This window comes from Podarcis raffonei, chromosome 9, assembly GCF_027172205.1.
Source record: "Podarcis raffonei isolate rPodRaf1 chromosome 9, rPodRaf1.pri, whole genome shotgun sequence".
Classification (NCBI taxonomy): Eukaryota; Metazoa; Chordata; class Lepidosauria; order Squamata; family Lacertidae; genus Podarcis; species Podarcis raffonei.
Window position 1 is genome coordinate 21217897 of NC_070610.1, and position 27923 is coordinate 21245819.

The 27923-nt window shown below is 42.1% G+C and overlaps 1 protein-coding gene across 1 annotated transcript in view; it reads left to right on the forward strand.

Annotated features, from left to right (window-relative positions):
• The window catches only part of TUSC3 (tumor suppressor candidate 3), a 126106-nt gene that overhangs the window by 31768 nt on the left and 66415 nt on the right, over positions 1–27923 (forward strand). The window contains exons 2-4 of the mRNA XM_053402546.1: positions 8383–8552; positions 24300–24417; positions 26977–27117. Of these exons, the coding sequence (XP_053258521.1) occupies positions 8383–8552; positions 24300–24417; positions 26977–27117 (429 nt within the window). The remainder of the gene's footprint in view (positions 1–8382; positions 8553–24299; positions 24418–26976; positions 27118–27923) is intronic.

The window sequence follows — 27923 nt, forward strand, 5'->3', positions numbered from 1 at the left end:
GCAGGGATGTAACTTGTAGATAGGTATTCCTGCAAAGGCATGGAGCCCAAAACCTGTTACTATTTTTGCAGCAATTGGTAGCCAGCCATTAATCTAGAATGTTCTGTATGCAAATACTGATGTAGTCACTCTTCAGATGGCATTTTTAAAATAAAGACCTGGTAGGTAGCCATCTGGCTGACGAGCCTACTTTGACGACATATTTTATGGTATACTTAAATGCTTGGATTCCATAGTTTTATTGATCTTCTAAACCATATGTTCAGATGCTTTAGACAAATTAATATTTTGATGACAATTCTTAATGTACCTTTTCACCTTGTGTTGGTAATTGATTTTTTTTTTTTTTTGGAAGGGGGGTTGCTGCAGATCTACAATAAGGCCGAAACATCACAGGCATGGTGAAAAGAAAAAGTACTTTTCAAATTGTTACAGGTGTTAAATCGCAAAGCCAGTGAAGTGCTATCTGTTAATATCATCTTCAGTGTGACACAATGAGAATCAGTTGTTCCTGGCTGCCATTGTTACAGATTGCATTTACCATAGGAAAGCATGTGGTTTTTGCATATTCATTTATCTGCTGTGGATCCTGCTGCTAGATTTTCCAGGTCTCTCCTTAAGTTAAACAAAAAACCAGTGTGTATTTTGCCTGCATATTTTTTTTAGAACCAGTCTCACATCCTCGTGTAACTATTTTTGATGAACAACTTGGATAAATACATTGAGGGGTTGTTTATCAGATTTGCGGATGACACTGGACTGGGAGAGGTGACTAATGCTGGAGAAGATAGAATCAGGATTCATGGTGACTTTAACTGATTGGAGAACTGGGTCCATACTAACAAAATGAATTTCAGTAGGGCCAGGTGTCAGGCAGGAAGAACCAGCAGCACAAATATGAAATGAGGGACACTTGGCTTGGCTTCATAGGAGCTTCAGCAGTAGAGTGCAGCAGGAGAAAAAAGCTAATTCTATTCTAGGCTGCATCAGCAGAAGTACAGTGCCCTCATCAAGAGAAGTAATACTACAGCTCTATTCTGCCTTGATCAGACCCCACCTCAAGCACTTTGTCCAGTTCCAGGCACCACAATTTAAGAAGGATATTAACAAGCTGGAACATGTGCAGAGGAGGTGACCAAGATGATCAAGGGTCTGGAAATCAAGCCTTAGAACAGTTGTGAGAACTGGATACATTTAGTCTGGTAAAGAGGAGACTGAGAGGAGATATGATCAGTGGTGAAGCTGCATGCTCCACCACTGGAGGTGGAGAGCAGGCAGGGGCGTGGCTGGTGCCCCCCTGGGGCGTGGCGTGCATTCTGGGAGCGTGGCGCGCCACCTGTGGGGCATGACACCTGGTGCATACGCGGGTGCGTGACACGTGTCCGGGGGGGGCCGCTGCGATGGCACCCTACCAGAATAGTGGTGCCGGGGGTGGTCCACTCCCTCCACACTCCCGTTCCTCCACCAGTGGATATTATAGCCATCTTCAAATATCTAAAATCACATGGAAGATGGAGCAAGCTTGTGTTCTCCTGCTACACTAGGCTTCACTGGTGGTCAAGGCACTTGGGTACACTTGAAATGACAGTAAAACAAAGCATCTTGATAACACCAGGGTAACAGCGCTTAGTCTTGGTTTGGATTCCTTTGGAAGATTTTACTTGCATCTTACGGCCTTTTGTGTAATATTTGAGTTGATCTATAAATGTAAAAGTTGAGAGCAGGGCTCTTTTTTTCAACAGAAACTCGTGGGAACACAGTTCTGGCACCTCCTAGGTGGGTGCCATTGCCATTATAAGAGAACAAAGGAGGCGTTCATGGGGAGTTCTGGCACCTATTATTCTAGAAAAATAGCACTGGTTGAGAGTATGTGGAGACATAGTGTTACACTCCAGCAGACAGCTAAAGCAACGGCCCTGTTTCAGATCTCCAGAGAAAAGCACCCCACCACGCACTGATACTTTTTCAGAGCCCAGCTCTCTGCTTCATTTTCTGTTTTTCTCCTGAAAAATGCTTCTATTGGTTACTACTCAGCTAGTTTGTTTGTTCTCCCTGGCTACAGTGGGGAGCAAGGGTGAGTCATCTTTTCCAACTATCTCCTAGTCATCTTGGGTTATGTACCTATTTACCTGTTGTGTCCCGAACAAAGGATGTACCCAGCCTCATTGACAAGGGACTATTAAGTCACCAGGAGTACTCCTGGCTCCGTTAATCCTCTTCAGTCTAAACCTCAAGTTTTGCAGGGTATTAACATAGGACCACATTTACTGAGGCAAGGAAATTGGTGCCCCAGACCCATAAAGTACTTTAAACAATGGTTTTGGGGGGGTGTTTTTCTTCTTTGACTTAAATCCTGAGTCTCCGAGTCAAACCAGGAGTATGGTTTGAAGGCTGCATCTCTGGATCAGCTTTTGTTTGAAAAATGACACAGGAGATACTATCTGCATTATTTATTTATTAAATTTGTTTCCTGACCTTCCTCCCCAAGCAGCCCTCAAAACGTTATAACAGTATAATTTAAAATCAATTCAAAACATACTTAAAATACGCAGAAACTATGAAAAGCTATCTAAAAAAATTCAAGTCCATTTAGAACAGCTTAAAATGTATAAAAGCAAACACATACCCTGCCTATTCTATTATATGCTTTGTAATTCTATCTTTAACAAATACTTTCCACCAGTTTTCTCAGAAAAGGCATTAAACTAGCCAGTGTAATTTCATAGTTTCTCCCTGGATCCCTTTCCAGTCCTTCCTAAGTCGATCATAGTGACTAGTTAACATTTTTGCTAGGTTTTGATCAGCAACCTTTTTCAGCCGTGGGATGGTCCACCATCCCTCAGAACATGTGGTGGGCAGGACTATATTTTGGGGGAAAAAATGAACGAATTCCTATGCCCCACAAATAACCCAGAGATGCATTTTAAATAAAAGCACACATTCTACTCATGTAAAAACACCGGGCAGGCCCCACAAATAACCCAGAGATGCATTTTAAATAAAAGGACACATTCTACTCATGTAAAAATACACTGATTCCCAGACCGTCCATGGGCCGGCTTGAGAAGGCGATTGGGCCGCATCTGGCCTATGGGCCTTAGGTTGCCTACCCCTGGCTTAGAACATCAATTCGTCACTACTGTTGACCTCAGACTCCCTTCCTGGAAAAGTTAGTACAGGCACAGGGATTTGCCTTGTATCTTCTGCTGTAAAGATAGATGCAAAGAATTGGTGCAGCTTCTCTACAATCTCCTTTTCCTCCTTTAGCACACATTTGACTCTCTTGTCATCCCAAGGTTCTACTTCCTCCCTAGCTGGTCTCGGGCTGCTAATGTCTTTACACAACCTTTTGTTGGTCTTTGTGGGTGGTTTTGTTTGTTTGTTTGTTTAGCAATGTGCTCCTCAGATTATTTTTTTAGCATCCTTATTGCCAGCTTGCATTTCTTTTGCCAGAATTTGTGTTCCGTTTTGCTCCGCTCATTTGGACAAGACTTCCATTTTCTGAAGGAAGCCGTGTAACCTCTAATAGTTTCTTGACTGCTCATTAAACACATTGACATCATATTGGCCCCGCTGGTACTTTTTCTGATCTGCAGTATAGATTCTAGTTGAGCTTCTATTATTGTGATTTTGAATAACCCCCAACTGTTCTTGGGAGATTTGACCCTCTTTGCTTTGCCTTTCAATTTTCCTTTTCACCAGATCCATCATTTTTTAGACATTTTCTCTTTTGAAGTCCAGTGTGACAGTGTTTGACCACTGTCCAGCAAACCATGTAGGCGCGACCTGACATTTGCAACCTTTGTATAATGCAGGCAAGTCGCCATGCATTCAGCATACCCATCACAAACCTAACTATATCTCTAATGAACAAGTCACCCACTACTAGGAGATCCCCACTCCTCGGAGAAGTATCCTTGATGTGAGGGAATAGTTGTTTGCCTCCCAAGAAATGGGTTCCTTATACAGCAGGGTTTCCCTTGGGTCTCCAGTTGTTTTTGGACTACAGTTCCCATCATCCCTAACCACTGGTCCTGCTAGCTAGGGATGTTGGGAGTTGTAGTCCAAAAACAACTGGAGATCCAAGTTTGGGAAGCCCTGTCCTACAGTACCATTTTGCTGTTCCTCAGAGTTATACTCTCCTTCCCCAAGGCCCTTTTTCAGCAGAGGAACTGGCACCCTGGGAATAAGTTACCACTGTCCCATTTATTAAAGCTTCATTCTCCAATCCCTCTAACTTTCTCAGCTGCCTCGAGGGGACAGAGTTGTTCCTTGAGGGTCAGGAGCTTATTGTACTGAGCAGGCAGCCACAACCTCTGTCCAGGAGGCAGAGAGTCATTCGTGGGATATTGTGCACAATACAGAGCTCCCACCCCTTCCTGGTATTCTACCTGCATCCTTGTTGGTCTTGTTGAGTTTCTTGGATTTGGAGCTTGGAATTGGTTAGGCAAAAAAAGCGGGCAATGGAGAGTCGTCTACACTAGGCTGCCAGCCCTGTGGCCAAACTAACACTGTTTTATTAACATCTGTGTATTGTCTCCCAACCTTACAGCAGAGAGAGGCAGAGTGTGTGCAGTCACTATGTAATCCGACAGTGTTCTTTTCCCTGGTTCACAAGTATAATCCCCTGGCAGATAGGAGCCTTGTCTGCTTAATAGAGGGCAATACCGATCTCATTTCATTTTGGAGGCTTGGTTGTGTCCTGGGAGGGGGGCATTTCAGTTGAATTACTGAAGTGAAACAAAAGGAGAGTGATGAAATGATTAGGAGAAGGGGCTTTTAAGTTTTTTTAATAAACCAGACCCTTTTGAAACTGCTGGTGGTTTTGGTAGCAACAACAGAGCTCTGCTCACTGCCAGCTGTTCTTCCTTCCCATGGTCAGTCTAGGAAGGAAGAATGGAGGTAGTGCCTCTAATAGGTGCCTTAAAATAGGGGAGAGCGGGAGAAGGAAAAGTGCAAGGAAAAAACCATAAGGACTCCCTGATGCAATTGCAAGCCACCCGCTCCTGAAATATCAACCCTCAATTTGTCACCTGTGAATGGCAGAGGTCAATTGTTCCTCGCTCTGGATGGGAGAAAGATTGGGTAATGTGCCTTGTGTGTTACTATCAAACTCATCTTCTGCCTTCAGAAAATCTCTTCCTCTCAGCCTCTTACTAAAACTTAATTGTGAATCTAAGTTGTAAGAAAAAATGGTGGTGCTATTACGTGGCTGTTACTGAAATTAGAATAATTCCCTATAAGAGTGTACTCAGATGGCTGAGTGCGGATCAGTTTGGAAGTGAAACTTGTTCCTCCAAAATTAGGGTAGAGCCTTTCCTCCTCCCAGGAAGGGAAGGGGTTGTGATCGGGAGACGATTCCTGCGTCATGCAGGGGGCGCTCCGCCCCCTGCTTCAACTCCAGGGCTGGCGTGCCACACCCCTCCCCGGTTGGGCACCCAATAGGGAAGCTCGGCGGGGGCGTGGCTTGCTGCCATCCCCACCATTGCACACACATTTTCTCTGAGTCACCCACCCTCCACTCCCTTTAGATTCCTAAGACTTTGCTATGGACCTCTGGTTGGTCGCCCTGTTTAACCAGGGGGCCTGGTAGGAGTTTTTTCCAATTGGCTAAATTGGCCCGGCCTCTTGGTTTTTTTTCGCCCACCTCGTAGCAACCGTCACAACTTTCGTGGTATTTGGCGGTTAGGCATTGGAATGTGCTGTTGGTGTTTCGGGGGGCAAGGTGTGGCCATCGCCTTCCCCGGCAATTTTGGGTATTCCGCTAAAGGAATCCGGCGGTCGTGGATCCTGTCCAATGCCCGTGTGGCGGGGGGCCATGGCACGACCCTCGGTGACATCAGAAAGAGAGCCTATAGTTGGATTAGCATCAGCAGGCTTCCCCTACTGGTGGTTAACCCCTCCTCAGACTCACCCCTCTACGAGTGGGTGGAGTCTAATGTTCCGTGGTCCAATGCCTAAGCCAATACCTTCTCACATGCTGTAATCAATAAAGTTGTGGCCTTTACCTTACCCATTAACCTTACATTCTGTGTCCACGTGTCTTTATTCCCCAAGCGGGGATCGGGTCCTCGAATCACAATGGATTCCACATATTTGGGGGACATTGTAGGTATGAAGAAGGGCATATGTTTGTGAATTAAAAGAAAATAACAAAAATAACAAAACAAAACTTAATGGAAGGGACCTGTGAGCTTACAGATTGTTTATGCAGTTAAGCATATAGAAAGAGTTTGGTGAAATCAGAAGTCATGTGTTACAATCAAATCTATGGCTGAGAACAGTGAGGCACAGTGTTAATATGTGAGTTGAAAGGGAATTAACCTGCTTAAGCCCCTAAAAACTTGTAGTAAGTATCCTGGAAGCAGAGAATTTGAGTTGGGGGATGCCTTTTCTTCTCCAGAACTGCATTCTCTCAGCCCATCAAGTTTAGGGTCAGTAGCCCTCCAGTGCAGGAGGGAAAGTCCTGCAGCAGTTTGGTAAGGAAGAAATACATTTCACCCTTTTCCTGCCCACTCCCCATTCACCCACAAGAAGCCTATACCAGTGCTGCAAGACTTGGGTTCGGGGCTATCTGAAGCCATAGAGAGGGGGAGCACTTCTTAGAGTCTGGTGGCAAGCAATAGCCTATCATTTCAGAGTCTAGTTTTGATAAGTAGTGGTAAGGATCTAACATAATGCTTCTACTCAGCAGTTTCAATTATTATTGGACTGCTGAAGGGATAACTTCCTTAGTCCTGAAATTTGTGGAATTTTCTTTTGCTAATTGCTACGCTACGCAAAGATTTTTAAAGTCGCACAAGGTCATTATTGCATATCTGTTGTGACATTTCCCTTTTTTAATTTGACAGTTGCCAATCATGATTTGTGGTCTTGGTCCACAGTTCCAGTTCCGAAACTTGTCTCTCATCCGCATTGCTGGCCTGGAAGCCTGTGAAGGGTTCCAGAGGCTGAGCACGCAAAGTAGTGGGTAGTAGTTGGGCAGATGGTGAAGCAGCTCAGTCTGCTCCCAAGGGACAAGTTATGCATATTGTGGAGCTAGGCCAGCGTTGTCAGCTTTACAGTCCCCATGGGACCCTATTGGTTCTTTCAGTCACCTGATTCCTCCTGGGATGTAATCTGCCACATTGCTGTCCACCCATCTGCAGTAGTGGCACTGCAGAGCTGTTAAAATCAGGCCAGCGATTCCTGCTGCTTGCAGGGAATAAGATGCCTTGGTCCTACTGCCAGAGCCCCAGCTGCCTTATATCTAGTTTCGTCCTTGTTTATTTAATGAGAGATTTATTTACTGCATTCAAGTTGTGCCAGGAACCATTAAATGTTTGTTGGGAAAGTGATGTGATACTTGACTGAAAGAGGGCAGAGTCTGACCCTGGTTGTGTAGTGGGGCGTCATGTCCCTGATTTTTCCTGTATTTGCATGTTACAAAATTGGCGCTGTACGCACAGCATTCAAAATCCGCCAGGCACATTTTGTATGTGGTTGTCAGCCACTTGTGACCAAGTGAAGATGCCCGAGTGCTAGGATGGCACCTGTTATTTTCAACATCTGGAGGTGCATGGCTGGGGATCCTTGGGTCTTGCCTGTTTTCACACACTAACAACACATCCTGTAAAATTCTATCTGCGGTATTTTATCTGCACAATCAGAACAAATTTTAGGAACCAAAAGGTTGTATTGAAAAATATGACTTTTGAGCCATCTAACCTGAAAATGGCAACTAGACATCCCATTTTGGTGATTGTAACCCTGGTTTAAGGAACCATTTGGTGCCTAGCTTATATATCTGAGTTTCTAACAGTGTACAGTGGTACCTAGGGTTAAGTACTTAATTCGTTCCAGAGGTCCGTTCTTAACCTGAAACTGTTCTTAACCTGAAGCACCACTTTAGCAAATGGGGCCTCCTGCTGCCGCCGCACCTCCGGAGCCTAATTTCTGTTCTTATCCTGAAGCAAAGTTCTTAACCCGAAGCACTATTTCTGGGTTAGCGGAGTGTGTAACCTGAAGCATACGTAACCCAAGGTACCACTGTATATGTACCATTTCTGTAGTACATAAAGCAACCCTTAAGATACTATTTTTATTTTTATGCATATTTGGTAGCCTTTTAATACACATATTTGTGAATGGGAGCCTCTGTGTGCCTGAAAAGATTACTTGCTCAGAAAAGCTTTGTAGGCCTATATTGCTATAATATCCTTTTCCAACCCTGGCATTCCCACAACGATAGTCCAGCAGCTTGCCAGTAAGATCTATAAGACGAGAAAGTTTCTATTAACTTGATAGTCCATTAAACAGAGACTATCTGAACTGGGGCTACCTCCTGGGACGTGCTGTGTTTTAAAATGCAGCACCAACCATTCTGCTTGTTCTTGATTTCAGAACCTTTTAGCTGAAAAGGTGGAACAACTTATGGAATGGAGTTCAAGGCGCTCAGTCATCCGCATGAATGGAGACAAATTCAGAAGATTTGTGAAGGCCCCGCCTCGCAACTATTCGGTGATTGTAATGTTTACAGCTCTCCAGCCGCAGAGGCAATGTTCTGTTTGCAGGTACGTTTATACCCTTGGAAGCAGAACTTTTTGGTCTTCTTCTCTTTTGATCATCTGCCTTCAGTCAATGTTTTCACATTTATCAGTTCTTTATCAATTATGTAATCAACTCACATGTTTGTGTTTATCTGTGAGATACAAGTGGAATGGTAATTCATTAGTTTCTTTATTTAAAGGACCTTTTATGCTCCATTTACAAATTGCAACAGTTGGGTGCGCTTTAATTTCAGGTTCTTTGGGTTACATGTTTGTGTACACACACACACACACACACTTAAACACTTAAAAATGGCATTCATTATTTCACAAGTTGACTGACTGGTTTCTTCAGAGATCTTTGCCACAACTTAATACAATTTCAGGGCTTTTTGTAACATTCTGCAGCCTTCCTTCTATTGTTTCTACTCGGTGATTGCTGTGGAAAACGTTGCTCAAGTCTATTTAACGAGATGCTCCTTAAAAGTTGCAAATTCTAACCTGCAGTAGTGTAGACTGGATCTTGTTGTTTTGTAGGAGAGATACAGCCCCATGTAATAACCTGTCAATTAAGCAATCTAAATACGTGGGCACATAAAGCACTGCTTTTCACGTTGCAAATAGCTGAGCGAGAGCATACCTGTATGCCTTGTATACTTGCTGTTTCCCCTATAACACGTTGTTGTTCTTTTTAACTGCATATATTTTGTCTACACATCAATATGGAACCCAGATTCCCCATGGCACATACAAAAGTTCAACTTTTTTTCAAGAACACATATGTTTTTGGGGATGCCACAGTTATGCCCAATGTACAAGTATGCATGCAACATCGGAAACAGCTCTTAAGACATCCACTAAGGAATCACAGTTGTTACAACATTTGTCAAACTGTCAATCATCTGTGGCTTTTCCATGAAGTTACACATTTCCTTTCCAGGACTCCTTGTTACTGTTTGGTTTCACAATCAGCTCCTTTTTTTCAGCATGTGAATTCTCAACAGGCCACTGCAGCTCTTTTTTAGAATGACAGGTTGGCATGATGGAATTGGCTTTGCAGTTGGAATGTGGCTTATTGTTGCTGAGAAACTGTATTATCCTCGGTGGGCTGAAGTTCAGGAACAAACGGAACAGCTTTAAATGGTGCTGTTCTGATTATTATGCAAAATAGCCAGTAACACATTCCCTTATGTTGGTCTGTGCATAAATCTTTTGTTACTAGGATTTAATGCTGTACAAATATTGTCATTTAATAAGAGGATACCATTTACTGCAGTGGGGGAGAAAAGGGCTTAAGGTTCATCCTGCTGTATGGCATGGCAAAGACCCTGAACACGTCCCATTAATTTCAGTGAAATTCATTTCCAAGTAAATATTAGGACCGCAGGCTTAGTCATTTCTGCAGAATGCAGCTGGACATCTAAAATAAGAAACAATTAACTCATTGCTTCTAGTTCAAAATGTTTAAAACAAATGTGAAATTGAGATTTAGCTTTGCTGTAGGGTACAATATGAATTAAATGAAGCTGATGTCGCTGCACCTGAAAATAATAACATAAAACGGAAGTTACTCCAATCACCAAGTAATTAAAAGGCAGGAGCTGTACGTATAATAGAGAAGATGAATACAGAGTGCTGTGTTCAGTGCATTTTGGAGTTTTTGCTATGAACAACCTAATGGGCGGTATTCGACTAAACAGTTCTGCTAGTGCAAGCACTTTAGACAGTGCAACAGAACTTCCTCTCCTTGTGCTGCATCCCCTGAGTTCTGGGTTTCCCTCCAACCCTCCCTAGAAAATGTTGGGGTTGTATGGGAGTTCACTGCATGCCCCATAGTACCTGCACTAGCGGAAATGCTTAGTTAGATACTGCTGAATGCATCACTGACTGAAGCTACTCTTTTGTATAGCTCTCTTAGACAAGAAGTTGTTTTCAAAGTAATTGTACACCACATACTAATATAGTATTTCTCATATGAATTTTTCCCTTTGGAATCTCTGTACTTTTTTAGCAAAACATATATATTTTTTAATAAGCATGCAATATTAACTTTCTGCATGGAACTGCTCTGAAACAGTCATATTTGATCAATGCATAGGAAATTTCAGTGGGCGGTTGTTGTTGTTTTTCTATGTAGTTCGTCCTTGGGCTTTTAGGTATTTCAGATACTGAGGATGCATTAAGTTGTGAAAAGTTCATAATTCCCTTCAACATATGTTAATAGTTTTAAAAGTTTTCCTTCCAAGGTTGCCCAGAATACCTCTGCCAGCAATACATGAGATATTTGGGGCTGAAAGATGTAGCACTGTGCTATTGTTTTAGTGGAAAGTATGTGATGTGCAGCTCTTTTTAGGAAATTGAGGCATGTGGTCACACCATTGGGTGCGGAGTACAGTGTATTGAGATTCTCATTTTCATTTTTTTTCCCTTCTGAGAGTTTTGAGACAGTATGGCTGGGAAGACAAATCTTGTGTGTGGGTAGTGCATGTGGGAATCTTCAGAAGTCAAAATCTTTGCCATGTGTTCCAAAAAAGAAAAGAAAAATGTGTGTGAGGGGAACAGGTGTGCATGCTTTCCCCACCCTCAATGTTCCTGCACACATCAGACGTTTTCCATGTCCCTTCTCATTTTGAAACTGGAATGTCTGAAGGGGGCTTGTAAGCACATTCAGCTGAGCGTACTTAGATTGTGATCAGCTACCCTGACAGCTCAAGGTTAGAAGTCTCCTTCAAACTGTCCAGATCAACAAGGATGGAGGTCAGAAGACTGAGATTGGGCCTGATTCTTGCGCCTCCACTCCTCCTACAAAGCCACTCCTGCACATTCTTTTGAATGCATGAATAGAGCTGGAGTGACAGCTGAATGGTTGGAGGACCAAGGCTTCAATGCTTCTCATTGATCCATGTCCCTTCTTGGGATTAGCACAAGGAGAATAAATTATGCAAATTAAATTGGCCCAGCTAATTTGCTGAGCATACTCCAGGTACGAAGCACTATTAAGTGCATTTGTTTTTTGTGGAGATTTGTTAGTATACATCCATTCATGGCTGACTACGAAATGCTACAGGATACCATTTGAGCAATGTTTTTCTCGTCACTTATCAAGAAGTCAGGAAGCTGGTCCTTGGGTCATGATTCTGCCTACCATGATTTAGAAGTCTGCATTAATGGAGGAACTCAGAGTATTTGTTAAGTCTGTCCCTTATCATTAAATCTCAGTTGATCATCTCGAAGCTAATGATTAGCTCCATTACTTTTTCTGTAATGTAAGGAAACCAAGTGAAATTATCAGATTTGCTCAGTGAATTTAGTTGCTTCCTGTACAACTGTGTGGAAGTTTGATCATTAAAAAACGAGGTACCTCTCAAAAACATGTCAAATAAAGTGAGTCTAGTTTTTAGTCACTCTTTTACATGTTGTGTCTTCTGCACTTTGTAGGATCTGAACAAGTTCTTCATTCTCTGACCCTTTTTGTGTGGCAATTCAGCTGCTTCCTTAGACCTCTTGGAGCTGATATTTTGCCAAATTCCTCCTATGCATCACTGTAAGGAGATTGTTAAGTCTTGCTTATGACAACACACTGATCTTGGCAGGCTTTCCAAAAGCCCTGAAGCCCAACTCAGCCACAGAGACAAGCCCTAGCTCTCCTCCCCTAGGTCTGAACTGATGGAGTGGGAAGCAGTGGCACAGGCTCATTGCAAAATCTGATTATTTGCCTACCCTTCATCTGAGATGGACAAGAGGGGGAGAATGTCTAATTTTCAAATGGTTCCAATGACAGCAAGTTATACGGCTTCTTTCAGAATCAGGATGATGATGATGTTATTAGGGTGTCTGATTAGACCAAGTATTCAAATCTCCGCTCAGCCATGACTCTCAGCCAGTCACTGCTTCTCAGTTGTTGTAGGGATGAAATGAGGAGGGGGTGAACCAGGTGACCACATTGAGCTTCTTGGAGAACAAGGTGTGATATAAATGCAATAAAATAAATAAATGCATTTAAAAAAACTTTTTTAGGCTCAGCACAAAGTCTGGAGGTTCCCATATTCTTCTCATTAGCCTGAAACGGCCTTCCTTCTTTCTGCATGTTAATGCAAGAACCTTTTCAATTTTCTCATTAGCATAAAAGAAAATAAAAACACAGTTGCCAGTAGTGAGCTCATTCTAGTTCCCCTAGGTATAATCCATGACTAGATGTATCACTTGAGGCTCTTGATCATGCAAAGCTATTGTAAGAGGAAGTGTGAAAAGGAATTAACATGTTGTATGCAAACTTGACCTTTATTCCAATGTACGCGAAGCACATGCATGCAGTGGTTTTCACATTCATTCACATATTTGGGAGCAGGTTAGATTGCATTCCCGTTTGATGCATGGAGCTGTTTCTGCCACAGTCCTGCAAGGAAGCTTGGGCTTGCCTGTTGCTCACCAGGAGCATTGCAGCACCTATGTAAGGCTCAATGTATCAAGTAAGAGCTTAAGTGGTTGGTTAGAGCTAATAACTGATAACACCAAGGTTGCAGGTTCGATCCCTGTATGGAACAGCTGCATATCCCTGCATTGCAGGGGTTTGGACTTGGTGATCCTCAGGATCCCTTCCAACTATACAATTCTTTGATTCTGTGACCAATGATAAAGGTCAATGTTTCACTCTTGATAGCACTAGAAGTAAATTTATAAGCTTCCAGGAGGATTGTGGTAATATTATTTCTTAGAATACTTAGTTGGGTGCACTGCAGCCTTCACCTAAAAGAAATAAAATATTGGCTAAACATTGTGAAAATAAATGGCAAGAGTGGAAAGAGGATACAAATTAGTGTGCCACTCCTACCGTTAAAAAACATCGCTTTGTTAAATTCCAGTTCTTCGTCTTTGTGCCATTTCTTCTATTGGAGCGCCGCCAGACCGCAAGCAGTCAAATTTCTTTCCATCATCTGTATGACTGCATTATGTCCACTGATTCCACTACTGTCAAATCCTCTAACCATGTGCTTCAGCACCAGAAGCAGGATCACATTCCCTTTGATTGCAAATCTTATGCCTAAAGCTTACCAGTGTGGACCTTTTGTTTGGGGTTTGCAGGAAGCAGAATTTGCAAGGAACAGTCAGTGTGATTGTGGGAAGAATCCTATAATTATGTGTGTCATGAAGACTATGGAAGCATGATGGGAAGCTACTAGACTGAAAGTGTGTTTGAGAGGCGAGCCTCCTTGGATTTTTCTAGTGCTGCTTGTAGTGTTTTGATCCAGTGTTTCGATATTGCCAGGGAGGGGGGAAATACACTTAAAATGCAATCCTATGCCTGCGTACTTTAAAGTAAGTCTCACTGAGTTCTGTTTGACTTACTCTGAGGTGTAGGAGTGCTTGGGATTTCAGCCGGATGAGGCCACCCTCCCACTTTTGCTGGGATAAATTATTCCAAATTTTAAAACTGCCTGTGTAACCTTCCCCAACCTGGTGCTCTCAAGATGTTATGGGACTGCAACTTCCATCAACCCCAATCAACATATCTGATGGTGATGGGAGATGTGGTTCAAAGACATCTGTAGAGCACTAGATTGGGGAGTTCTGACTTGGGGCCAAATGTGTATTGATGTTTGCTTCTGTGTTGGTGCGCATGCAACAGATGCTGATCCCCTGTCTGGGGAGAATATGGGTGAAAGAACAGGGGACTTGATTCAGCCCTTCCTGCTCTCCTCCTTACTACATTACTGATAACCTGCTTTGTCAGCACGTCTTCCAGGCCTGCCTGAATTGAGATTAGGCACTGTTTTATATGTGCAGAATCTCATCACTGCACGCACATACAGTTGTGTTGGTCCCAGATATTCAGAGCTTATAAAAAGTTGGAGAAGGTACCTTTTTTTTGGTCAGATCCATCATCTGCCAACTTAATCCCATTCAACATCCTTAACAGAGCAAGTAAAGGAGTTTTCATCACATCCACTGACAGAATGTATTTATTTATCAATCTGTTGTTCTGATTGGAACATTATTACTTGCTTGATTTTATCATTGTAACTATTTTAAACATTTTTCTGACTGTATATGAAATGGTCAGGATCCGCCCTGGAACCTTGTGGTGAAGGGTGGGTAACGAGTCTTACAAATAAAATAAGAATGTTCCCATCTCCTCCCTTTTATTGTTCAGATAGGGTCTTCCCTTTCACATTTGGGCTGGTTGGGAATATTGTGAAATGAAGGAGAAGTAAGAACAGGAGGAGAAGGTAGTGGCATCACCTATTAAAAAGCATATGGCAAGCTGGTATTTCCTCTTTATTTTCTGAACCAGAGCATCCTGCCTTTTGCCAGCACTGAAATGTCTGCTCTTCAGGTCCAGGGTAATGGTGGGAGGAGGTCAGGTGTCACTGGTTCAGATTTTACACTTGAAAAGGAAGTAGGGGACATGGCAGTTGACCCTAGCTTAATCTCTGTGTGTCTTCTGTATCAAGAGAGGCCACTTTTGTCCATACTTCCCCCTTCTTATTTTGATCCCAGTTCTCCACACACACACACACACACACACACACACACACACAAAAGCTCTTCTCCAATTATATGACGTTTTCATTTTCACCTTCATGAAATTAGCACTTTATCATGCCGTGCAAGTGTGAGGAGCTGGAGTCAGTGCTGAGAACTGGACGGGCTCCATTTTACGCAAGAGCCTCCTCGCCGGTGCCCAGCGCAAGATGAAAAACAGCTTGTCTCGCTCGATGCCTGCTGGGCCTGCTGTCAGCCGACTGTATGTTCTTAATCACCATTCCAAAATGAGGGATGACTTGGCCCTTGCCAACTATTTGGCTCTTCACACTCATACTCTCACGCACGTGTACTTTTAATTCCTTCCCACTGAAATGTTTGCCTTTGCTATCTAAACTTGGGTTTTGCAAAACACACACACACACACACCAACAACAACTAGGGGTGCCAACTGTTGACTGAGGTGATGCAGCTGTGGGCCTTTCTTGCAGTACTGCTCGCTTACATTATATATGTTTAGCTTCCTCTTCTTCTTAGCTGCTGGTTGGTTAATAGTGTTTTACGGATTGTAATTGTTTTACTGATTGGTTAATTATGTAATATGACTAATGCTGAACCTGTAATGTTCTATTACGTTATTTATTGTTTGCAAGCTGATTGGGGATTCATTTGAATGGAAAGCAGCACAGAAATACAACAAAACAAATCAAAACAAAATATATGTATATTTCTCTTTGCTTAATCCCGAATTTTCTTTCCGTATATACATACATACATACATACATACATACATGTATTCATCTATGGAAAGAAAATTGGGAATTAAGCAAATAGGAAATCAGTGGTATGAAGGACAGAAGTAGGTCTTGGCTGAGTCTAGAGGGTCTCATAACCTACAGTGTTCTGTCTCTCAAGGCTGCAGTGAGGAGCTGGTGAAAAACCCAGTTGGCATTTTGACTTAAAATGATAAAACGGTTGTTTCTCTTCAAAATCCTTTTCAGTTTTCTTTCGAGGAAACAAATGCTGGACTAAACCCGTAGCTGTAGCTTACTTATTTTTGAAAAGGTTTATACTCTGCTTTCTGATCAAATCTTTCCTCAGGAGGACTTATAACTGATGATAATCGTATAATACAAGCATTGAATTCGCCTCCCCCCCCCCATTTTTTTGTAGGGCAGCCAAGAGGCTGTCCCTAGCAGTCTGATGTGCTTGTCGGCACTAATGTCCTTCAGGGTCTTTTGCGAGCCCACCCAAGGGAAATAACACCCCCTCTGGGGAGTGTGCTGCTTTATAACGCAATATTGCAGCTTTAAAAATGTTTAGACCCAGTTTAGTTATTCCAGTTTTGCAAATAACAGAACAGGATTTATTGGCCCTTGCAAAAGATTCACTAGCCCACTTGCACACGTTTCTAATATGACTGTTTGTGATCTAAAAAAGGGATGGGCAGGAGGAATGCTACCATTGCTTGGTCACCTGAGGACCAGTTCTACCTACATGCAATTAGGAGAAGAGGTTACTTAGAGGTCTGAATTACTGTCCCTTCTTGATTAGCAAATTGTGAATCCCATAAACCAAAGACAAATATTTTTGTCTATTCTTTGTGAACAGCTTAGGGCAGAAATATACTCAGTGCCTTCTTCCTCCATGGAGTTCAGGGCAGTGTGTGTAGGCTTAGTCCATTTTATTCTCCCAATCAAGTTAAGGCTGAGAGATGATAAATTGCCCAGGTGAGTGTCATAGCTGAGCATGCTCAGGGGGCACAAAATGCTGACTGACTGCTGCTAGGAGAGGGGGCAGTGGAATGGTGTATTCAGGGAGGGGACATGGCTGGCTAGAACCCTGAACAGGAACAGCCAGTTCTTCAGCATTTTTCTTGCAGGCCGTTACATTTCAATTTCCCCAAAATGTGAAATATTTTCCTACTGTTTATCTCCATGTCCCTCAGCCCCTAAAGAGGACATCATACAAAAATTTCTATGAATTTCATATAAAATTGGGTATACAGTCGTACCTCGGAATCCGCTCAACTTCGACTTCCGAAACGGTCGACTTCCAAAGCGCGGCTTCTGATTGGCTGCAGGAAGCTCCTGGAGCCAATCAGAAGCTGCGGAAGCCCCCTCAGACATTCAGCTTCCGAAAGAACGTTTGAAAACTGGAACAATCACTTCCGGTTTTTGATCGTTCAGGAGCTTGAGCCAAGGTACGACTGTACAGTGAAGGAGAAATGTAAATCTAATATGGAGAGCAGGGGAGTCATTCTTTTAAGAGAAATGAATATAGCTATTTTCCTTTTCTGGTATCTAGATAGTATTTCTGAGTTACATGCTAGATTTCAGTTTAGCATACCAATCTTGTCTGTCCCCCCCCCCCCCCGCCCCAACATTGTTGCTTTTCTGGCTGACTTACATGTTCGTTGTTATTTTTACTGCATAAAAGCTGTCTTTGGCAATTTATTTCCCTCTTTCTTTGAGTGAACTGTATCTGACCCACTATCCCTTGCAGAAATGGTAAGATAATGAGCTTGAAATTCCAGAAAAGTTTGAAGCCTTTTGCAAAAGATAGTAAATATAAATTAATTAGCAGTAACTTTAAATTAGGCAGAGAGTTAATTAATAAAGCAACCTGAAAGACTGGCTAGGATATATTACCCAAGTGTAAGTAATAGCTAAACAAGTTAAAGAAAATGATCAAGTTGGAGTGATGTGATGTGATGTGATCATTTTATTCATCTATTAAAACTTCAGAGTTTCTATTATAGTTGGTTTAACACAGACATGCCCTACAGTTATTACTTAAACCTTGGCAGGATTCATTTGATGTTGCTTGACTGCCCTCTACAGGCTGTGAATGAAGATGCAGCACCAGTTCATTAGGAAATGACAGATTCAGTGTAGCAGTGAGCTGCCTGGCTTTCAAACCTTGCCCCCTAAATGGGATTTTGAAAGAAGGGAATAATTCTCGGCTCTCCAGTTGACAGCAAAAGCAAACATTTCAGTTTGCTTCTAGTCCAAATGAGTGCCCCGTGTCGGAGGCTGTGTTTTCTTGTGATCGCAATTTAGAAATATTGGTTTTCTTTTCACCAGATGATTAGTACTGTGTTCTGGTGGGGAAATGCACTTTTCTACCAAAATGGCATTCAGAATTCTATTTAGTTATGGTGTCTCTTACACTTTTATCTAGAGCTCTTCCAGGTGACCTGATGATTCAACATCTATCATGATTTGCTTCTGCAAAGCTTACGCAAGGACTATGTTTGCTCTTTCTTGAACATTTGTTCTGGTTTGTCTGTTGAGAGATTATATGATGATGAGCATCCATCCTGATTTTATTGTATTTTGTTTATACATCTTCCCATTAAGCAGTAAGTCAACCTACACATTTAAATACATTTCCCTGTTACTTTCCTGATCTCAAAAAGTCAATAAAAAACAAGAAGTGGGTTTTTTTGTGCTAGGCAATAAAGCTTTTTAATCCACTTTAGTTGCACAGACCTAAATTTCTAGCAAGTGCTTGAACCCATCCCACAAAATACTGACTGTCTGGAAGCAACCCTGACAGTTAGTGATGATTACATTTATTGTACTTGAAGGCCAGTTCTGGGACTGAATACACAGTTGCACTAAAGCAGACAGATAGTGGGTCTTTCTAAACCAAATAAACTGTAGCAGGAGAATACTCAGCACATAAACCCATCAATATTTTTAGTAATTAATCCCCCTGCCATACACACTTTCCTAATCAGTTGGCACATTGCAAGCTAGACTAGTATTGTGCTTCAGATGGTGTTAGGTGATTAGATTTGTGATGGTGGCTCAGTCATTGAGTGATGCAACAGCCAAAGAATTTGTTTTTTGCCTTTTTCAGAGATAATCATGAACCTGGGGAGATTATTAGAAAGATAGGGTTGGAGACCAAATTTAATTTGTGAGAACTTATTGGGCAGATTAAGATCAGGGGGGATTTTCTCTTTTTTTTCTTTTTTTGGCAGGTATAATTGGTTGCTGATACTGAGAATAATTTACCTTGGTCTTGAAAATCAATCCACAAAAATTACCAACCAATAAAAGTCATATCTAACAGAAGTGTGCTTTTTAAACAACAACAACTCTTATACCCTTAAAAGTAATGCTATAAAAACAGCTGTTTTCAGAGGTGGCAGACACAGAACATGGTGCGTTATATCACTCCCTCACACCCAAAGACAGGAAAAACAGCTTTTTTCTTTGTCCATTTATCATGCCTCCCGTAGCCCATTTCCTGCCTTTGCCTGGGACAGACGTGTGATATCCCTCCTGTCATTTGTCCTCAGTCTTGTACCTATGATGATGATGGTGATGATTAAATTTCCTATACTGCCATTCATCTGAGGATCATAAGGCAGTTTACAACATAAAAGCACATAACATAGCAACAAACAAAAACAATCCACTTTCCAGTTTAAAAGGCCATCAATTGTTTAATTAGCCAAAGGCCTGGTTAAAGAGGAACATTTTTGCCTGTCGCCTAAAGGTGTATAATGATGGTGCCAGGTGAGCCTTCCTAGGGAGAGCATTGCACAAATGGGAGCCAATGCAAAAAAGGCCCATTCTTGTGTTGCCACCCTCCAGACCTCTTGTGGAGGAGGTACACAAAGAAGGGCCTCACGTGATGATTGCAGGGTCTGGGTCAGTTCATGTGGGGAGTGGTGGTCCTGGAGGTATTGTGGTCCTGAATCACTTAAGGCTTTATAGGTCCAAAGCAGCACTTTTGAATTGGGCCCGGAAAATAATTGGCAGTCAGTGCAGTTGGGCCAGGATTGGCATTACAGTGGTACCTCAGGTTACATATGCTTCAGGTTATAGACACTTCAGGTTACAGACTCCACTAACCCAGAAATAGTACCTCGGGTTAAGAACTTTGCTTCAGGATGAGAATAGAAATCGTGTAGAGGTGGCGCGGCGGCAGTGGGAGGCCTCATTAGCTAAAGTGGTGCTTCAGGTTAAGATCAGTTTCAGGTTAAGAACGGACCTCCGGAACGAATTAAGTACTTAACCCAAGGTACCATTGTATATGCTCAAACCCTCTTACTCTGGTGAGCAACCTGTCTTCTGAATTCTGCTCCAGCTAAAGTTTCCAAACCATCTTCAGAGGCAGCTCCATGTATAACACATTGCAGCAATCTTACCTACAGGTTACCAGAGCACAGACAACAGAAGTTAGGCTATCTCTGTCTAGATAGGGGTACAGCTTTGGCTGATGGAAGACACTCTGAGCCACCTAAGCCTCAAGCAACAGCAATGGATGCAGAAGTACCCTCAAGCTATTTCCTCACTCCTTCAGTGGGAGTGTAACCCCATCAGTAGTAGGCAACCTCCCATCTATCTGGTCTAGGGAACTGCCCATTCCCAGTGCTTTTTGTCTTATCTGGATTGAGCTCCAGTTTACTGGCTCTCATCCAGTCCATTACCAAGGCAAGACAACAATCCAGCACATCCGCTGCCTCACCTGCAGATGTACAGGAGAAGTCCAGCTGGGTTTCATCAGCATATTGCTGACAACGTACTCCAGATAACCCCACTCAGTGGTTTCATGTAGATGTTAAACAACATGGGTGATAAAATTGAACTCCGAGGAACCCCACATCGAAGGCTCCATGGGGCCAAAGAGCACTCTCCAATGTGTACTCTCCGCCATGTGTACCCATTTCTGGGCAATCTTCTCTTGAGGTCGCACTACAATTGACAAGTGAGTCAGAGGTGCCAATGCAATCAAGGAATGTCTCTCAGCATGTGGTTTCCTAATAAATTGAAAAGGAGAAAAAGTCATCTTCAGCCAGCACAGCAGCTGATTCATCTACAAGCTCTGTTGGATACGCAGAATGGGTTGGTATCAGTCAGCCTAGACCGTGTGTTTAAAATATTGTCAGCAAATTGCTGCTGATGAGGTCAGCACTGCTGATACACATAGCCCATGGTACAGGGACTTGTAGTTTGGACAATTCATCTGATGTTTTGGGCAAAACATATCAGACCATTACAATGAGTATTACTACCTTTTTAGATACTTTTGACTGTGGGGCTACGATTATCTCTAAGAGGGTGGACTCCAGAATTCAGTTTATTTCTTAGATCTAGTGAGAATGGTAATGACCGCAAGATGCCAGTCTGATGGGCATCTGGGCGAAGAACAAGGCTACTCATAGTGTGAATTTGTTGGAGTTGTGGGAGGCAAGTTTAACTCTTTGGCATTTTGCCCAAAGCTTCAACTTGGATCACATTAAAGGCAGGACAGATCTTGGTCTCAGAGTTTGCAGTGCTAGACGGCAGTACTCATGAATAGGAAGGAAGACTGCTGACCATATGAAAGGGGAGTCAAATGTGTGGGTCCACTGACTAAGTCGACAGCAAGTTCATTTGAGGAAATGACACTTAGTATCCATGTTTTGCAGTGTCTTGAGTCAAGTTTCAACCAGGGAACTCTGGCTCTGTTTGCTTCTCCAGTGAACATACAGACTTAACCTTTTTTTTTACCTGGTTCCAGTGATCAAAGGCACAAGAGATGGCTACATTTTCAGTGCTTGGACTAGAGGGTCTTCATTATGCTTTCCTACAAATTTCACTTCTGCCAAGTGTTCTAAGAAAATTGAGATTGAAGAGGTCTTGAATAGTTCTGATAGTGTCGGTTTAGCCATGGATTACAGAATGACCATGGTTTACAGAAATTTTGCAAACAACAATAGCCCCACATGCATTGCAAATACTGCCTCATCTGGGTCTTTTGATGCTGGGTCTTTTGAACTATGGTTCACCCAGATATGGAGAGGTTCCATCTCACAGCTTGAAAATTGAGCAGGAGAATATGAAAGTTGTGGCTTCTTAGATATCCTGATGGACGTATTGGCTTCTTGGAGTCTTTCAGTGATCTGGATCTGTCAACTGTCATGGAGGAAGTTCCTTCAATAGTTAAGATCAAATAACATCAACTTGGAGTCAGAGAATTTACCCCCAACTTGAAAATAAATCCAGTAATTCTTTTTGTCCAATGGCTGGGTTTTTGCTTTATTTATATACTCTTTTAACCCTATGATATTATACCAGTGCTTTTTTCTAGTGGTACTCATGGGTATGCAATACTGGCACCTGTTTTTAGAATAAAAGCACTGGTTATAAGTGTAGCCCTTACTGTAACAACTTCATGGTGAGTGCTGGCACCATTTTTTTTTCCTGGAAGAAAAGCACTGATTATACCCTTAAAAGTACTGCTATAAAAACAGCTGTTCTGGATTTATAGGATTAGGAAAGGAAGAACAAACCAAAGGGGAGAGAGAAATATTTAGTATTCCCAACTTGAAGTAACTTCAAAGAAGCACTTATCCCTTTTCTTCCCCTGAAGGCCAAATATTCTGTTTAATATTTTGCCCAAACGGATAGTGACATTCAGCTTGATCCTGTGCAAGATTATTTGGAAGTAAATCCCGCAGTGTTTAGTATGGCTTCCTTCCAGGTCAGTGAATGCAACAGCTTTTGCTAGCCTGATGTCTTCCATACGTTTTGTGATACAACTTGTATCAGCTCCAACCTGTGTGGAAGGCACCCAAGTTGTCAAAGACTGGTGTATAGAGTTGGTGCCTGGCTGTAGTCCTTTTGCATTCTTGCCTGGTAGGTAAGTCTCACCAAACACTGGGGGATATAATTTCAAATAAACTTGCCTAGGACCTGGGAGCCTGTGAATAAGCTACTTCCAAAAGCCTGAGGGCAGTTTCAAAATAGATGTGCTGGTGCAGTGACTTTTGGCTACACAATAGAATTTCCCTTCCCTCTCATCCTTTCCCAATAATTGTTCTGGAGTTTTCCCCAACTTTCCAGAGCAGATCCAGAGAAGGCGAGGAGAGAGGAGATGGAGAAGTTCCACTGCATGCAGAAATCCTTGTGCTAGTGAAACTACTTCACTGGGTACCACGTAGATAACTGCAAATGCTTCCACATTTCAAATGACTTGTCCTTAGGGCGTACAAGTAAGGTTACCACACAGTCCCCGGATTTACAAATCAGCCCCCATACAAAATCCATTGAAGTTGAAAAGTGTCCGTGGATTCATTGAAAAAAATCTGATAACCTTACGTACAAGATTAAAATAAACAAAAAAATTCAACTGGCGTGGTCTTCTTGGTTGGGTATGAAATGCAATACCAAGATACAGCCATTCTGTTTGTAAAAACAAAGCAGAAGGCATCAAATGCAAAAATGAAAGTCCTGTGTCAGTTGTTCAGGCATGTATACCTAAACCAACTCATCCCTGAGTGGATGATCTGGTGAAGAGCAAGAGAAGATGGTGTCCGGCTGTGCCGCAGTTTAAATTCCCTACAGCCAAGCTCCCTGCCCCTGCTGGCACCGATTGGGCAGTGAGGGCCGCTCCTAGGCAGGGCCCAGTGCCGGCGATGCAGCTGAACAGTGCCAAGGAGGTGCTGATTTCCGGCCCCGGCCAGATCACTGCCTGACCACAACGCCACCTACCAGGTAATGTAAGCAGACTTGCAATAGACAGATTAAAACAGAAACAAAAATGAGACAGTCCTAGGCTAGTGATAGGTAGCTGACACTACATCAGCCCTGGTCTCCTGGGGACAATTTGGGAATAGTAAAAAGCAATTTTGCAATCCAGTTTACCTAGGGGTTCAGCATAGTTCCTGTTCCTTGAGTAGTCCAGTTTTCTTGTCGTAACTTGTAAGGTCACCCAGTGAGTTTTTTATAACCAACCAGGGCCTTAGGTCCTACCCAACACTAACCACTACACCACCACTGGCTCTTTATTTTGGATTTTGGAAGTTTTGAAGGTGGTAGCAGCCCCTTCCACAAATTTTTCAGGTTATGGAGGGGTTTGTGTGAGCCCTGCTATAGTGGTTAGGAGCAGTTAAAATCTCATCTCTTCCAGCAACTCAACAGTTTACTGTTCCCCACATTGCACACTGGTGCAGCAACTGAAAGGAGATGATTTGCTCAAGGTCACTGTCTTTCAGCCTTGGGTCTCATCTGCAATGTGGGGATGATGATGCTTACTGAGAATGACCTATGCAAAGCCCTTGAAAATGCTCTGAGTGTTGTAAATACTGTAAAGTTTTCTCCCTTTTCTGAGGTTTAGCTGCAAGTTTTTTAAAAGAAAAGATAGTGTAATTTTGTGGAAAAGAATGCACATTACAGTTTTATGTGAGGTTCATCTAATGCTGTAAGTAGGACGATGTTACTGCAGTTATTAATGGTGCACTTATTAGGTAGTTGAATGTGTTTTTCTCTGTCTTTACTCTTACAGGCAAGCTAATGAGGAATATCAAGTGCTGGCTAACTCATGGCGCTACTCTTCGGCATTTTCGAACAAACTTTTCTTCACTATAGTAGATTATGATGAGGGCGCTGATGTTTTTCAGCAGGTGAGAAGGTGCATTCCTGAATGCTAAGCTGTTCTGTGTCCGTCTTTCTAATATATTCATACTCTTGGTTGCCTTAATTGTATGTTTCAGACATGTTTTACTTTTTTTTAGAGGGGGTAAGCACAAGCACAGATGATGGAGAGACTGCTGTTGTTATTGAGGTTATTGATGAGAAAATTCCACCATACTCCTTTAACTGCCACTAAAAATGAAGAATGTTGCTGTTCTGAGAGATCCGCAGCAGTTTGCTTCTGCTGCCCACAAAAATGTACACATTGTTCATTTTTTGTAGTCCAGATGATCGTGAAACTATGGCTTAGATCAGGGATGAACAAGCCTTCCCACCCCTGTTGAGGACCGGTTCCACTCAGGGCTAATCTTTTGGGGGCCGTGGGCAAAGCCAAAAGTGTTTTCAATTAACTAATCTGGAAGAAAGACCAATTTTTGCTATGCCTACCTCAGATTTGAATTCCCAACCTACATAACTGTGCCCAAAAGTAACCCTCATTGGGTTTTATGGGGCTACTGTCAAATATACAGAGGTTGGGTGGGGATTTTTTTTTTAGTGCCACAGACAAAAGTAGCTAGTGTTCTGAAAAGCAAGTGAAATAAACTGCTTTCTTACTTTACTGTGCTATATATACATACACACACAAGCACATGCACACACACATATACACACACAGAAGCCTACCACTTCTCCCCAGGCTATACAAGAAAACAAGTTTAAAAGTTTTTTAAGAGATCAGTTTATTTTTATAAAACAAGATTGCTACTGCTTCCAGTTATCCTGAAACTTTGACACTAATAGTTTTATACTAAAATGTAGGTCATGGCCATCTGTAACCAACTCGCCAGGACATTTTCTCCCCCTTCTCTCCATAATGTATATCAGTTGTCAGAGATTTGATGCCATTACCTATGTTCTCCCATTCTTCAGCATCGGCTGCTGTTGGACGGAAAATGCATACTGTGATGGCATCACATCAGATGTAATTGAATATATATGTTATGGGGAAAAGGGGAAGAAGAGTGTGGCACAGAGAGACTGTTTTCGATGGCCACCCTAACACAATATGTAGCTTTTGTCCTTCCCTATTGCTGATACCTTTTTACCTTATTGCTGATTGCTCTCTTTCTCCTCTTCCATCCTCTCTCACGCACCCCATGGACCTGAGTAATTGAGTTCACATAAAATGCATATCATTCAGATTGATTACTTCTTTTAAAAGACCTCACTTTTGCTAGTTCACAAAGCGAGTTGCAGTCTACTTCAGCAAAGCTATGTGCTGTCTTCTGAAATATTACATTTGACCAAAAAAAAAACCCCACAACCAACCACATTTCCTAGTGCCTCATATTTTGCAGTTTCACAACATATTGGGTTGTCAACAAATATTCCGCGGAGGAAGAGAATATGTTGTACTTGGAATAAACCCAATTATTTAACATCCAGCCTGATTATTGTACATAATTTGAATTTGCAACATTTAAATAATGTATTTATGTAACATAATTTAGTTGTGTAGTGAGCATACAGCCCTGGTAATGAAAATGGCTGGGCTTGTGTATGTCATTAGAGGCAATCTTGTTCCATCCTCGTTGCTTTCACAGGTTTCTTCACTCAGATTTCAGGGTAGCCTTATATGTCCACATCCCTGAGTTCTGAGACAGAGAGAGTATAAATAAATACAATATTGCCTTTCGTTAGTGGAAAATAACGGCTTGGATCCTGACATAGCTTTAAGGAAATTGGAAGGAAAGTTTCCTGTTCCATCCTTCCGTCTGCAGTTACCTATGATGACCAAGGAGGCATGGAAGCTCCCTTGAAGAATGTGGGATGAGGCACAAGGGCTATTTGGAGAAAGATGAAGCAACAGGAACTTTTCTTATGAGAATTTCCTTAGCTTAGGATCCAAACCTGATTTGATGCAATTCCCTGCTTCTCTTAGTGCCCTTCCCCATGTTTCATTCTGGGAGTACCTCTGAACACAAGATATTTTTAAGAGATACAGTGGCTGCAGAGAAAATGGGGGGGTCAGGAAGCATTTCCTTTTGTAAACGTCTACAGGTTAGCTTATCATAAGATCTAGGCTGATGATGATACTTAGCTTTTATATTTCATCTTTTGAGTTCCACCCCCACCCCCATGAGAAGCAATGAGAGGTACTCAACTGACTGTTTAAAAGCTTAACTGTTCACATGGGAATTCCTGTACCCTGATCCTTAGTACTCGCTGTACTGAACTTTTGTACGTCTGTTGAATATTGTATTGTATAATTTCTGCTTTGCAAATTGCCTTGTTTTTACACTAGGAGGTGATCTGTAAATGACTTTAAATACATAAATTACATGTGTGCAGCTGACCTGTAGTGTACTGACCTTATTGTTCCCATACAGTAGATGGGGACTTGATAGAAGCCCAGTGGCTTGATTTAATGGCACATTGTTAAGCATTATATACAATATACTTCCATACTTTTAACAGTTTCCCAAAAGGCTGACAAAGGACAGATATGCTTTTTTAATATTTGGTGGCATCTTTGTTGTCTCTCATAGCTCAATATGAACTCTGCTCCAACGTTCATGCATTTCCCTCCGAAAGGGAAGCCCAGGAGAGCTGACACATTTGACCTGCAGAGAATTGGATTCGCAGCAGAGCAGTTAGCTAAGTGGATAGCTGACAGAACTGATGTTCATGTAAGTCACTTGACAAAGTTAAGAGACTCATCCACACTTATCTTCATGTTCTGTGACAAACAGACCTTAGGAATTGGGGTTCCCTCTTCCCCACTACCTTCAAATGATACCCCCCCCCATAAGAGTCCTCTACAAAATGTATTAAAATAATAAAAGTGCCAGCTGTGCTACTCTATCACTCTTTGGTAACTCCAGAGGGAAAAAAATTAACGATGTATTTCAATCTTGCTTTGGTAGCTAAAATATTAATCTGGCTGTCTCCTAGCAGAACATGAGGAATGATATTCTACCAATTAATTGATTAATGTGAGCACGTACTTGAAATATTTCTTATTGCTAGTAATAACTCCCAAGTCTAACACTGAGTAGTTGTTGTTTTTTTAAAAAAATAATGCTGTAGATGTGCAATTGGTAAATATACTGAACAACTTTATTTAACTGCATGCAGGCATAGTGGGCAAGAACATTGTAGGAAGAGTATTTATCTAAAGGAAAAACTAGAAGTCTCTTTAGAATTAATGAAGAATTAAAATCTTGACTGCTTCTTAGGGTTGATGCAGAGGGGACTTTTCAAGAAATGGGGGGATGTTTTTAGGTTCACTGCTCAAATGGGGCACAGCTCACCAGCACATTTTCTTGTGCAGACATTGCTAAAATGAATTGACGACTACAAGTTCCCTTTCATTTCATCAGGTCTAGTGCAGGAGAACCTCCCAGTGGAAATTCTTTTACGTTATCTCCTGAGTTTAGACCATCAGGCCCCTTTGCCAGGCTCTGTCCTGTTGCTGTGACTAGAATAAACTCGC